Here is a 14,595-nt window from a genome sequence, read left to right as displayed (position 1 = left end):
TATGTGATTATACCATGAGCCCTTGATTGCACACTTAGGATAGACTGTACGGTGTATGAATAACACTGTTTAAAAAAAGTATGCGTTCAGAAGCTAGCTAAATTTGAATCCCATCTCTACTACTTGCAAGTTGTTCATCCTTGGACAAGTTACTTAAACTCTTTAACTCACTAAGTATAGGGTTGCCATATGATACTGCAAACCTGTTATCTGAAATATACTTGGAAGAATTGAAAGCAGGGACACAAATACACATTTGCACACTGGTGTTTATGGCAGCAGTATTCACAATTTGCAAGGAATGGAGGTGGCCCAAAAGGTAAATTGACAGGCGAATGGAAGGGCGAAACATGGTGTACACATACAACAGAATATGGAACAGCTGCAAGAAGCAATGTAGTTGTGAGGCATACAACTAGGTAAATGAATCTTGAGGACATTATGTTGTGTGAAATAAGCCAGAAATGAAAGGACAAATATTGTAGGGCCTTACTAATATAACCTAACTATAATGAGAAAATGCTGAGAATTGGATTTGAGAGCATGGGTTATCAGGAGATAGAACATGGGCAGAGATTGCACAATTGACAATACAGGAGTACAGAATGTTCAATAAGGCTTATTGTAAAGGTTACTAGATTGTAAGCTCTTAGAGCAGTCACATCTATTTCTGAGTTTTCACAATTATTTAAGAGATGTTGATTTGGTACATAATTTTTATTCTCTGTAGCACACTATCTAATTTAACCTGCATGGTCAGTTTATTTAAACAACATAATTACATGGAACCTAGAATAGGGAATGAGATCTTGCCATTCTGTACAGGTTAATGTAATAACCCTGACACATCACAGAGTATTTGGGACAGAAGATAAAGTATTTGCAAAAAGTTAGTTGCAAGACGGCGACTAGGTGAGACAGAAAAAAAAACACCTCTGTGGAAAACACTAGATAAAAAACCAGAAAGGACCCAGAACACCACTTCCAGAGTAGCACCAGCCGGACAAGTTCTGCTAAAGCCACAGGGAATGTGCGTTTGGTGAAACCAGGAGTCTGCATTCTGAAACCAGTGAGTGAGTCAGCTGAGTCCCTCGGCCACACTGCAGTGTGGGGAAACAGTGGGTTGGCACTTAAAAAAAAAAAACGGGAGTGGTCTGGACTAACGCCTCGGTGTCTGGGGTGGAGGATACCCCTTCCCACACCCACTGGTAATTGTCTCTGGTCTAGGGGAGCAAAGGGGAGACACATAACTTGCAGCCGTCTCCCCAGCGGGCGGGGCTACTCCTGCCCGGGGCCGAACACACAGCACAGAGCCGAGCGAAGAAACCCAGCCTGACAGGGAGTCTTTCCTGCAGCACCGCTCACGAGACACAGTATCGGCCATGGACAGTGGCCTTGAGTACACTCACGGCTGACTGTCCTGGAGCTGGGAGAGTGGAGCTGTGCAGAAAGGGGGAAGTTAACGCGTCCCATTCAACCAAATTTCAAGCGGGCTGGGAACGCCCCTACACAGCCTGGCGGCCCAGGGCTTCCCTGAAGGCCGGCGCTCACTTGTGACGTGGCACGGCCCTCCCCCACTCAATAGAGGTCCTGGAAAACACAGCAGGGAGGGGGGAACCGCTCAGAAATCCCAGGGAACCTACGCCAATACCAAGGACTTTTTTGTCAGCGGCAGAGAACAGCCTTAAATCTCTGGGAACACCTGGGAGGTTTGATTATTAAACATGCCCTTCCTCCCTAACCGCTCAGGCACACGCCCCTCACTGAGGGCAGACAGCACCGACAACACACCCAAATTAAGTGCACCAACTGGACCCCACAGGAAACAGATCCCCACACACCACAAAGTTGGGGAGAACTGACTTGAGGGGAATAAGTGACTCACGGACGCCATCTGCTGGTTACTTAGAGAAAGTGTATGTCACCAAGCTGCAATTCTAACAAATTAAAGATCAAGTAAAGCAAATGCCAAGAGGCCAAAAACAACAGAAAATCTTAAAGCATATGATAAAACCAGACGACATGGAGAACCCGAACCCAAACACTCAAATCAAAAGATCCGAAGACACACAGTTCCTGGCAGAATTAATCAAAGAACTACAGACAGCCAATGAGAGCATGGCACGGGATATAAAAGACTTGAAGAAGAGCATGGCACAGAATATAAAAGACATAAAGAAGACCCTAGAAGAGCATAAAGAAGATATTGCAAGAGTAAATAAAAAAATAGAAGATCTTATGGAAATTAAAGAAACTGTAGGCCGAATTAAAAAGACTCTGGATACTCATAATACAAGACTAGAGGAAGTCAAACAACACCTCAGCCTCCTTGAGGAGCACAGAACAGAAAATGAAAGAACAAAAGAAAGAATGGGGAAAAAAATTGAAGAAATTGAAATGGATCTCAGGGATATGATAGATAAAATAAAAACGTACAAATTTAAGACTCATTGGTGTCCCAGAAGGGGAAGAGAAGGGTAAAGGTCTAGAAAGAGTATTCAAAGAAATTGGTGGGGAAAACTTCCCAAACCATCTACACAATATAAATACACAAAGCATAAATGCCCAGTGAACTCCAAATAGAATAAATTCAAACAAACTCACTCCAAGACATATTCTGATCAGACTGTCAAATAATGAAGAGAAGGAGCAAGTTCTGAAAGCAGCAAGAGAAAAGCAATTCACCACATACAAAGGAAACAACATAAGACTAAGTAATGACTACTCAGCGGCCACCATGGAGGTGAGAAGGCAGTGGCATGACATATTTAAAATTCTGAGAGGGAAAAATTTCCAACCAAGAATTCTTTATCCAGCAAAACTTTCCTTCAAATTTGAGGGAGAGCTTAAATTTTTCACAAACAAAAGCTGAGACAGTTTACTAATAAAAGACCTGCCCTACTGGAGATACTAAAGCAAGCCCTACCAACAGAGAAACAAAGAAATGAGAGAGAGATATAGAGACTTTCAACAGACATATATAGAATATTACATCCCAGGTCGCTGGGACACACGTTCTTTACTAGTGATCACAGATCTTTCTCCAGAATGGACTGTATGTGGGGACATAAAAACAAGCCTCAATAAAATAAAAAATAAAAAAATGAATTTGTTCAAAGCACATTCTCTGACCACAATGAAATACAAATAGAAGTCAATAACCATCAGAGACTTGGAGAATTCACAAACACTTGAAGGATAAAAATGAGGGGGAGATGAAAACATTCCCGGATAATCAAAAGCTGAGGGACTTCATCACCAGTAAATCAGTCCTAAGCAGGCTGAAAGGAAGGGATACTAAATAATTGACTGAAACCACATGAAGAAATAAATATTTCCAGTAAAGATCACATGGTAAATATAAAGACCAATACTACTGTATTGTTGATTTATAACTCCACTATTTACTTCCTACAGGATCTAAAATAAACTGTAATGATAAATCGGTGGTTTTGGACTCAATGTAAAATATGTAATTCTTGACAAGAACTACATAAAGGTGGGGGAATGGAGGAGTATAGGAACACAGTTTACGTGTCCTATTGAAGTTAAGTTGGTATCAAAGGAAAACAAGATTGTTATAGATTTAAGATGTTAAATTTAAGCCCCATGGTAAACACAAAGAAATTATCAGAGAATATGACCAAAGAGATGAAAAGTAGAGTAGGGGTTCCAAGAAGTGGGGAAAGGGGCAATGGGGAGTTAAGAAATGAGAGTAGGGTTTTTGTTTGGGGTGAAGGGAAACTTCCAGAAATGGATGGTCGGAAGGTGATAGCATTGCAACATTCTAAATGTGATTAATCCCACTAATGGAATGCTAGGGAGGGGTGGAATAGGAAGATTTAGGCTATATATATATTTCCACAATTAGAAAAAAAAAAAGAAATAAGACAGTCTAAATAGATGACAATTAAATACCAAGGATGATCCTGGATGGGATCTGAGGTTGGAGGAGAGGAGGCTCAAAGGGACACAGATGGGACACAAGAGAAAAAAAAAAAAAAAAAAAAGGAAATACAGACTGTAAGCTTTATATCAATGTTGAATTTCTTGAACTTCTTAGCTGCATTTAATGAGATTGCATAAAATAATGTTCTTGTCCATGGGAAAGGTATATGTGAATTATATTGTTTGTTCAAAAATATGTGCAGCTTGCTCTCATATGTTCAGAGGACAGAGCAACAGATGATGGGTGTGAGGGAGGGAGGGAGGGAGGGAAAGAAAGACGGTGGTGTGACAGGATCTTAAAGGTGATGGATTGGAGTATCAGGGGAGGGGGGTCTGGGTATGATGGAATTCTATGTATGGGGTTTGTACTGTTTTTACAACTGTTCCTGTAAGATTGAACTTATTTCAAAATAAAATTTATTATTAAAAAAAAAAGTATTTGCAAAGTCCCTTGGAGGACTAGAGGAAAATGTGGAAATATTAAAACTTTCTCACCTGGGGGAATTCCTGATACTCTTACAGGCATTGGGGACTCCAAGTTTGATGAGACAGCCCTCAATCTTGGGGCTTGCCTTAAGAAACTTATTCCTGCAAGAAAGAAAGCTAACCTCTTATAATTATGTCTAAGAGTCATCCCCAGAGACACTCTTCTGTTGCTCAGATGTGGCCTCTTTCTCTCAGCCAACTCAGTAAATAAACTCACTACCCTCCCCTCTATGAGGGGACATGACTCCCAGGGGTGTAAGTCTCCCTGACAATGTGGGGTATGACTCCCAGGGATGAGCCTGGCCCTGGCATCATGGAATTCAGAATGCCTGCTTGACCATAAGGGGGAAAAGAAATAAAACAAAATAAAGTTTCAGTGGCTAAGAGATTTCAAAAAGGGTCAAGAGGTCATTCTGGAAGTTATTCTTATGCATTATACAGATACTCCTTTTTAGTTTCTAGTGTATCAGAATAGCTAGAAGGAAACACTTGAATCTGCTGAAGTGTAATCCAGTAGCCTTGATTCTTGTTGATGATTGTATAACTATATAGCTTTTATCATGTGACCATGTGATAGAAAAAACCTTGTGACTGATACTCCTTCCAGTATATGAGCAGATGAGTAATAAAATAAAGACAAAAAAAATGCAAATATTGGGGGGGGGGCGGTAAGGGGCATGCTAGTTTGCATGTTCTTTTTAATTTTTATTTGTTTTTAATTTTGGAGTAGTAAAAATGTTCTAAAATTGATTGTGGCTATGAATGTGCAACTATACAATGATACTGTGAGCCACTGATTATGTACCTTGAATGGATTATATGGTGTGTAAACATATCGCAATAAAATTGCATTTAAAAATAAAGAAAGACATTATACTAAAATAAGGTAAATATTGCTCCATAGTATCAATTATTTCTATTATTAAAGAAAATTCACAGATCAGCCTGATATTTACATCCATATAGGTGACTTTGTTTTTTCCCAACTCTCCAAGTAATTCTCTAGTAATGCTTCTAGCCTATATTTTTCCTATATCATATTTTGAAATACATACGAGTACATTTTTCATTCTATTTAGCTATATTTTAATATAGTAATTATAATTTAAATTACATTTGACATACTTTGGTGCTTTCCAAATCTATCATTTCTTTTTAATCTTTTAAATTTTCTTATTTTGTTTTCCCCAGGATTTTTTATGCTGCTTTTGCTTTTTCAAGTCTTTAAACATTTTTGGCTGTTTATGTTTTTTCTTAAAATAATTTTCTTTTTTATTTCACTTTCTCCTCTATTTATTACCTGGGCTTTGTTGGCTTTGTCTGTGCTTTTGTTTTATATTTACTCCTTTGTCACTTCATGTACATCCCTGGAATTTTTTTCACAGAAATACCATATTTTGGTATTTTTTATTTCAAGGAATACAACTTTCCAAAATTTTTGTAAATATAGGGTAACATTTCTATTGTGGTTTTGCTATATTTTTTTGCCATGCTTCTTTCTTCCTTTTTACTTTTGATGATGTTGGCTAAAGAGAAATATTTTATATTTTAAAGAAACGCATTTCTATTACTAGCTATTAAAGTTTTTTCAAAAATTGGTTTTGATTGTTTAAACGCCTTTCAGACATTTCTGTATGTTGAAAAGGTTTCCATAGTACAATAATTAATGAAATATTCTATAGTCCTGTGTATAATTTTGTTATGTATCACTGCACGCCTGAAAAAAAATTTGGTTATTTCTAAATCCTATTTTATCCTCCAGTACCAAAACCTCATTATAAACATCTTTCTCTTTTGTAAACATTGCTTTGAATTCTTCAAACTCCTCTATTTTCAGTTACAGTACAATTTATTTGACTAATAAAGTTTTTGTCTTAAAAAACAAAAACAAAAAAACCTGTTTGCCTCAAGTCTTTCATCTTTACAATGGCAATGTAAATAGTGACTACTTCAAGGGATAGTTATGAGAATCATATAAAGCACACAGTGAATACTACATAAAGGTTAAACAAAAACATTTCTCGGTGTTCCAGACCACGCCCCCTCCACCAGCCTAGCATGCCCCTTTCGAAAGAACAACCAACCACCTCTTCGAGCCACGTTGCTATAGAAACTCTTGTCCCATCCCTTTCCACTCAGCATGCTGTGCAACGCGCGGAGCCTCTTTCTCTTTCTGCCATCCGGGTCTCCAGCGAGCAATTTAGTCAGTCTGTAGCGAAGCTTCCAGGTTGTTGGAAAAGTTGTAAACAGCAAGTGGAGGCGATGCTGTAGTGGCCAAGACTCTGGACTATGGCGGCTAGTGATACAAAACGAGATGGACTAGCCCCAGCAAAGACATCCTCAGATACAGACAAGAAAAGAAAGCGGTCAGATATATTTGTTTCTCCTAGAACCTCAAAACATCATTATTCAAGATCACAATCAAGGTCAAGAGAAAGGAAACGAAAGTTAGATAACGAAGGAAGAAAACACAGGAGCCGGAGCAAAAGCAAACACGGAGCAGAAGCAAAGAGCGTGCTAATGCGCGAAGATTCTGAACTGAAGATGCTGCAGACTCAGCAAAATAATAAGCCTACTTCATGATAAAGCAAGAAGACATGAATCCAAAGATAAATCCTCTAAGAAACACAAGTCTGAGGAACATGATAAAGAACATTCTTCTGATAAAGGAAGAGAGTGGCTAAATTCATCCGAAAATGGTGAGGACAGACACAAACGCAAAGAAAGAAAGTCATCAAGAGGCAGAAGGCATTCAAGATCTAGGTCTTGTGAAAGGCGTCATCCTAGTAGAAGCAGAGAGTGGAACAAGTCTCACTCCAGGACGAGGGAGTGGAAGAAGTTACGATGCAGAAGCAGAGAAAGGAAGAAGTCACTCCAGAAGCAGAGAGCAACGACGTCAGATCAGATCGCGTACCCGATCAAGATCAGGACACAGGCATAGAAGTAGAAGCAGAAGTAGGACAAGGAGTAGAAGTCGAGATAGAAAGAAGAGAATTGAAAAACTAGTAAGATTTAGCAGAAGTTTAAGCTGGACTCCTAGTCCACCTCCGTTAAGAGGTAGAAACACAGCAATGGGTGCATTAGAAGCCTTAGCTAGGAGGTTGGAAAGGGCAAAGAAATTACAACAACAACTAGAAAAGGAAATGGCTGAAAAACAAAAACAAGAAATAGCTGCAGCAGCTGCAGCTACCAGACGATCTGTCCTCAATGATGCTGTCCTGTTGGAATCCGGAACACAAGTAACTTCTCAGATAGCCATGGTGGCTTAAACAGCGGCCCTGCTGAACCTCTGGCAGAGACTGGAATAGCTGCACCTAAGCTGCGAATCCAATGAAATTTGCTTAACAGGAGAATAAAAGGAAAATGCTTTGGCAAGGCAAGAAAGAGGGGAATAAATCCCAGTCTGCTGAAATATGGGTAAAATTGAATGTTGGGAACAAGGATCAGAATGTCAAATTTAGAAAATTAATGGGTATTAAGAGAAGATGAAGCTGGATGTAGCTCAGCTGATGAAGTAAGTTACAAGACTTTGAAGCAACAGGAAGAAGTATTTCAAAATCTAGATGCTCAGTATGAAATGGCAAGATCACAAACCCTCACACAGAGAGGAATGGGATTGGGTTTCACATCTTCAATGAGAGGAATGGATGCAGTTTGAAAAATACCACATTTTCAAGGTTTAAGACTTTATATAGACTTCTTGTTCTGATGCCAGGTCCTTGTTCACCAAATAGCTAGCTTGCATGGGTGTTGCACTGACTTTAATTTATTGAAAAATATAATAACAGATCAATGATACTGCTGTTAGTGTTGTAATGACGTTAAACCCGCTTCCATTAAAGTTGACAGAACTATATAGAAGGACAATATTTTTAGTTCATGAATTCTACTTTTCAAACATTTAAAAGCTGCAGATGGGATATAATCTCATACATGGATTTTTTGTGTCCACTGTCTTGTGGACTTTTGTACTTAAACTTGTATAGTTATTTTCATCTCATGAAACATGAAAGAAATGTTATGTAGATGTTCTTTAGAAGATCCAGCCATTTTGTATCCAGCACAAAGAAGCTGGGTGGTGATGATTTAAAAAAAAAAAAAAAAGGTTTTCTCAAAAATTAATAAATAAATAAATAAATAAAAACACTTCTCAATTCTTTCTCTTCTTTAGACTCAGTCCTCCATATGTATCCAGTAATAAAAGAGATATTAAAATAATTGGAGATAGGGTTATTTGCAGAGCTTATCTAAGATGTCACAAAGTCAAATCTCCAGACAACTGGAAAAAAATACAAAAAAATTTCTAAAATGAAATCATTCCTTTTTTGCTTAACACTAGAATATTTCTGTGTTTCTTGAACTATCCCCATACTACTTTTCCAAATGTCTCATTGATGATTTTTTTTGACAGATACACTAAAAAAAAAAAAGTCAGGTGTTCAAAGTTCAAAATATGTAAACTCATAATAAAGGCAGTCTCGAGGCATGTGAAGTGGGTTGGGGAAGAAGGAGTGTTGGGAGATAGGTCAAAGGAGACTCTCTCTTTATATTGTAGAACTTCTTACCATAAAATAGTGTTCAATATTACTTTTATACTTAATCTTTAATTTACATGAATATAATTAATGCTACTGAATTGTACACTGAAAATGGTTTATATTGCAAATTTCATATTATATGCATTTTACCACAATAAAATTAAAAACAAAGAAAACCTACAAAAAGACATAGAGGAAACTTAAACACATTTTGCAGAGTGAAAGAAGCCAGTCTGGAAAAGCTAGATACTGTAGGATTCCAACAACTATATGACATGCTAGAAAAGGCAAACTATAGGCACAGGAAAAAGATTAGTGGTTGCCAGGGGTTCAGCATTTAGAGAGTAGGAATGAACAGGTGGTGAACAGGGCACCTTTAGGGCATGAAACTTCTATACAATACTGCAATGGTGGATACATGACATTATGCACTTTTTAAAACCCATAGAACTGTACAGCACAGAATGAATTCTAATATAAACTATGGAATTTAAGTAATAATATAACAATATTGGTTCATCGACTGTAACAAATGTACCATACTAAAGCAAGATGGGAGGGGAAAAGGGGTAAATGGGAACTGTACTTTCTGCATAATTTTGTAAACTTAAAACTGTCCTAAAGAATAAAGTCTATTTTTTAAAAAGCATATTAATTAGACATGAAGAAAAATTAAAAGAAGCAGAACCAACTGCATCTGTCTTCCTAGACTTACCAGGAATTCCAGTGCAAACAAGAATTGCCCTGTGGGTAAAAGGGCATTCTCTGGATGTGTAAACTGTTCGGGCTAATGAACTTGCTTGTTTATTGGCAAGGGCAACATCTTTTCATTAAAAAGCAAAATCACTACAAATTTATGCGACACTGTATTTCCAGATGGTCTCTGAGATTTCCTTACTTACTTACAGATCCTTTACACACCCCAAGGTTCAGCTGGATACCAGTTTCCCCAATTTGGTCCTTGTTCACAAGGCACTAGGGAGGTGCCCTATGGATTAGATGGTAGAGGAGAAAAGCCAATAAAACATTCTCTCCCTGGTTGATGGCATGATGGTGACCATAGCTAGCAGGCCATTTACCTATGCCTGCCAGCTGTGAACCTTTCCTACACATAAATATGGAACAGGTATGAAAGAATAAAGCTTTTCCACTTCGTTGTGGAGCACATGAAGAGAAATTCACTTCTTCTCCACATTCTAACAGACACTAAAGAACTGGACCCTACCACAGCCACACTGCTGAAGGAATGGCCATAAAAATAGGTTATTAACAATACTGACATGCACCACAGCTCTCCATGGGTCTTAATTATTCTAACAAAGGTTTTGAAATCTCACATAAAGTTTGTGGATATGGATGCTTTTTAGAATTTGGTGGAATTATTCATTCATTTAATAAATAATCACTATGAAGCTATTCTATGCCATATACTGTACTGAGGATATATTAATGAGCAATCTGATATACCTCCTATCTTAAAATTTACAGTCTAAAAGGGGTGGGGTTGGAAATATTAGTATTAAAGTTGGCCTGTTGAAGAAGGCAAGACATCATAGCAATTGAGTCTGGACACTGGAGTCAGACTACCTGGCTTCAAATCACAGCTCTTAACACTTAATAGCTGGGTCTTCTTGATTAATTCAAACTTTTTGCCTTGACTTCTTCAACTCTAAAATGAGAATGATAATAAGAGAACTAATTTCTTAGGACTGTAAGGATTAAATGTGGTAATTGCCTGGCACCTAGTTAATTTGACAAGTGACAGACATGAGTCAGATACATGGTTTTTCCAGACCAGAATTTTATCTCCATAGGTACGTGGCTTTTCTCTGTAATATTTACTGAAAATGGTTAGTGAGGAGTACCATATTATCCAGTTTCCCTCAATAGTTTAATATGAAGATGTCACCTGAGATAGATTTAAATCTCCCTGGAATGAGTTTAAAACGGTCCTTTTTGAGAACAGGATTCATTAAGATATCTTCTATTTATAGGACTCTAGGACTCCTAATGTAGAACTTGACTAGAGTGGGTGTCTCCTTATCTCCTTATTTCTAAACAGAGAATGGATTTCCATTCAGTTATCCAGCAAATATGGAATGTGGGTTTTGTGGGTAAAGGAGAAATTTAAACCATCTATCGAGAGTTTTGAAGCATTTCAACTGAATGGCCTGAATTTGCCCTTCTTAAGTGAATCTGGTCACAGAGTCACAAAGGGTTAGAAAATTCCTGTTGTGGAGATTTAAACTTATGCTTTTGAAAACCAAATCCATGGCTAATATTGTTAAGGAATCAGTGAACTCACCATATCTACAAATAATCAGCAATACAAATTTGCCCTCTTCCCAATCCTGACCTAATGCATGTTGAAAATGCCATGCCTTGATATAGTTCTTAGCTCAGAATCTCTTCTCTGCTTTGTGCCTTGAAAAGTGTGACTCTCCATAAGAAACATGAGGAAGACATTGTCAAGGCCTCAAATTCTTACTAATGACTATTATTAATCATAAGCATGATATTCTATGAAGAAGCGACAAGATCAGAATAAGAATCCCTGTTCTATAGTGGACAATGTTTGGGCAAGGATGGATTTACTAGTTCCAACCCAAAGCAAAGAATGTAGTCAAAATTGTTTGCTAACTTGTTTTTTTTCCTCATCATTAAACTTCATTTTTTCCTCTCTCTCAATGATAAAGCTTAGGAAATGTAGAGCCAAATTTAATTGGGTTTTTTGGTTTTATTTTGCTTTAAATGGTGTTCTTGCTTTCTGAGTCATTATGGCAGGTTCATCTGTTAACACATAATTGTTAACAATATCATTACTTAAGCTCTCTTTTGTCAAAACCGTGGCTGAACACACATTCACTGCTGGTGGGAATGTAAAATGGAGCAACTGCTGTGGAAGACAGTTTGGCAGTTCCTCAGGAAGCTAAGTAGAGAATTACCATAGAATTATGACCCAGCAATACCACTATTCGGTATATACCCAGAAGAACTCAAAGCAAGGACTCAAACAGATATTTGCACACTGATGATCATAGCAGCATTATTCACAATTGCCAGAAGATGGAAGTAACCCAAGTGTCAATCAACCAACAAATGGATAAACAAAATGTGGTATATATATACAATGGAATATTATTAAGCCATAACAAGGAATGAAGTCCTGATGCATGCAACATGGATGAACCTTAAGGACATCATGCTGAGTAAAAAAGCCTGACACAAAAGGACAAATATTGTATGAACTCACTGATATGAACTAATCATAATAAGCAAACTCATAGAGTTAGAATCTAAAATATAGGTTACCAGAAGATGGATTCGGGGTAGAGAATCATGAGTATTTGCTTAATTTGTACAGAACTTCTATTTAGGTTGATTATAAAGTTTGGAAATAGATGGCGATAATGGTAGCACATTATTGTGAGCATAATTAACAATGAATTATATATATGAATGTGGTTAAAAGGGGGAAATTTTAAGTCATGTATGTTACTAGAATAAAAATTAAAAGATAAAACATAGGACTATGTAACACAGAGAACCCTATTGTAGATGATGTACTATTAGGACAACAGTTAATTGTACAAGAATAAAAATGTTCTTTCATGAATTATAACAGATATACAATACCAATACAAGGTGTTAATAAAAGGGTGGTATATGGGGAAAAAATACACCTAATATAAACTAGAGACTATAGTTAATAGTACAATTTTAATATTATCTCATCATTTATAACAAAGGTACCACCCTAATGCAAACTGTCAACAACAGGCGGGTATATGGGAATGCTGTATTTTTCACATGATTTTTCTGTAAATTTACAACTTCTCTAATTAAAAAAAATGTTTTTAAGTAGCTGAGATACGATTGTGAATTTTACCTAGCAGCCAAAAAATTCACCCACATAAAGCCCAACACAGAAGCTAAGTATAAAATGATGACAACTAGCTGAAAACATCTTTGCATATCCCTTGAGGGGAAGACAGGTTTTTTTTAAAAACTGCTTGCCTTGTCTCAAGGTAGAAAAACAAAAAAAAATCTTCCGTAAAAATTCTTAACTGCAAGCTAGTCCTTATGGATTTGGAGTAGAAATTCACACTACTCATGCAATGAAAAACACACACATGCCAAACTTATTTAAAATGGTCTCAGGTTGATAGAGCCTCCAGATACCTGAAAATAAACATAAACGACTTCTTATAGAAATTCTTTAAATTCTGACCTCAAAGAATTTTTAGTGAGAAAAAGACTAGCAACCTGACAGTAAAATTGGGAAAAGTCTTGAATTTACATTTCCCAGAAGAGGAAACACAACTGGTCAAAAAATACAGATACTCAAAGTCATCTGTGTCCAAAGAAAATGAAAAATAAAATGAGATACTATTTTATACACATTATGTTGGAAAACATTAAAGCACTGGATAAAGAAAGTTTGTGAAACAATAGAAACTTTTAAACACTATCCATTGGTTTGGAAAACAATTGGTATTACCTAAAAAAATTGAAGATGTAGCTATCATGACTCAGCTAATCCAAGCCTTAGAATATACCTATCTTCTTATTACCATGCTTAGACGACATTTACAAGAATATTCAAAACAGAATTGTAATAGAAAAAGATGGAAACAACCACTGTTCATCAACAGAACAAAAGATAAACTAAATCATGATATACTCTTTCAAGGAAAAACTATATATATAAGTGAAAAATGAATGCAATACAGCTATGTGATCACCAGGCATCATCAGTATTATGCTGGTCAATATAACAAGTTACAGAAGAAATAAGTTTGAATCCATTCATACTAAATACAAAATCTACAAAACTAAACAAAATATTATTTTTGAATTCATATATTTGGAGTGTAATTAATAAGAAAAAGAAGAAAATGAAAAATATAAAGTCGAGGAAAGAGGTAAACTCTGGGCAAAACAGGTGGGGAAGTGATTGCTGAGGTCCACAGGGGACTTCGAAGGCTTTTGTAATGCTCTATTTTTTAAGCTGGGTAGTGAACAAATTGGGTGTTCATTATTATTATCCTTTAAATTGAACATATTAACTACAAACTTTCAGGTATATATAAGGTATATTTCATAATGTAAAAATTAATTTTTTTAAGAATAACCAATAGCAATATAAACATTTATTTCTTTAGCCCCTGAGTAGTTGTCCCTTTTCTCAACCTCTTAAATTTTGGTCTCAGAATTTTATATCATTGATAAAAATGGAATAAATTACTGTGTTTCTCATTGGAATTTTCTTGGGTTCTGGTGGCACATCCTGTGGAACAAATTTCACTGGTTCCTTAATCTGCCTCCTTGATCGTTTGGTCCCATCTGGTAAGGTTTCCATGGACATGTCTGCTTCCATGTCACTGCTTCCTGCCTGGTCACATTCTGAGCACTGCCTATATAAAGGGGGGAAGGGAAGGAATGTAAGTTCATACATTTTTTTTTACCTTCTACTTTAGCTATAATTTCTGTAAACATAAAATCAGTTATACATGATGAATATATAAAAATACACACAAGTATATGTGGTCATAGGGTATCTAACGACTACACACAGAGAAATGCATACATACCCCTCTAAGAATGAGTTTCAAGGATTAAT

At 36.7% G+C, this 14,595-nt stretch overlaps 1 protein-coding gene and 1 pseudogene across 4 annotated transcripts in view; one reads left to right on the top strand and one right to left on the bottom strand.

The window, feature by feature from the left end:
* Positions 1-14,595, bottom strand: part of PHF14 (PHD finger protein 14) — a 257,760-nt gene that overhangs the window by 146,044 nt on the left and 97,121 nt on the right. For all 4 annotated transcript variants that reach the window (XM_037836790.1, XM_037836792.1, XM_037836791.1 and 1 more), the window contains exon 14: positions 14,221-14,389. In XM_037836790.1, the coding sequence (XP_037692718.1) occupies positions 14,221-14,389 (169 nt within the window). The remainder of the gene's footprint in view (positions 1-14,220; positions 14,390-14,595) is intronic.
* Positions 6,724-8,092, top strand: LOC119534434 (annotated as a pseudogene).

The sequence above is a fragment of the Choloepus didactylus genome, chromosome 5 (genome assembly GCF_015220235.1).
Source record: "Choloepus didactylus isolate mChoDid1 chromosome 5, mChoDid1.pri, whole genome shotgun sequence".
Taxonomy (NCBI): Eukaryota; Metazoa; Chordata; class Mammalia; order Pilosa; family Megalonychidae; genus Choloepus; species Choloepus didactylus.
The sequence above is the reverse complement of the archived record's forward strand: the minus strand, read 5'-3'. Positions and strand labels throughout refer to the sequence as shown.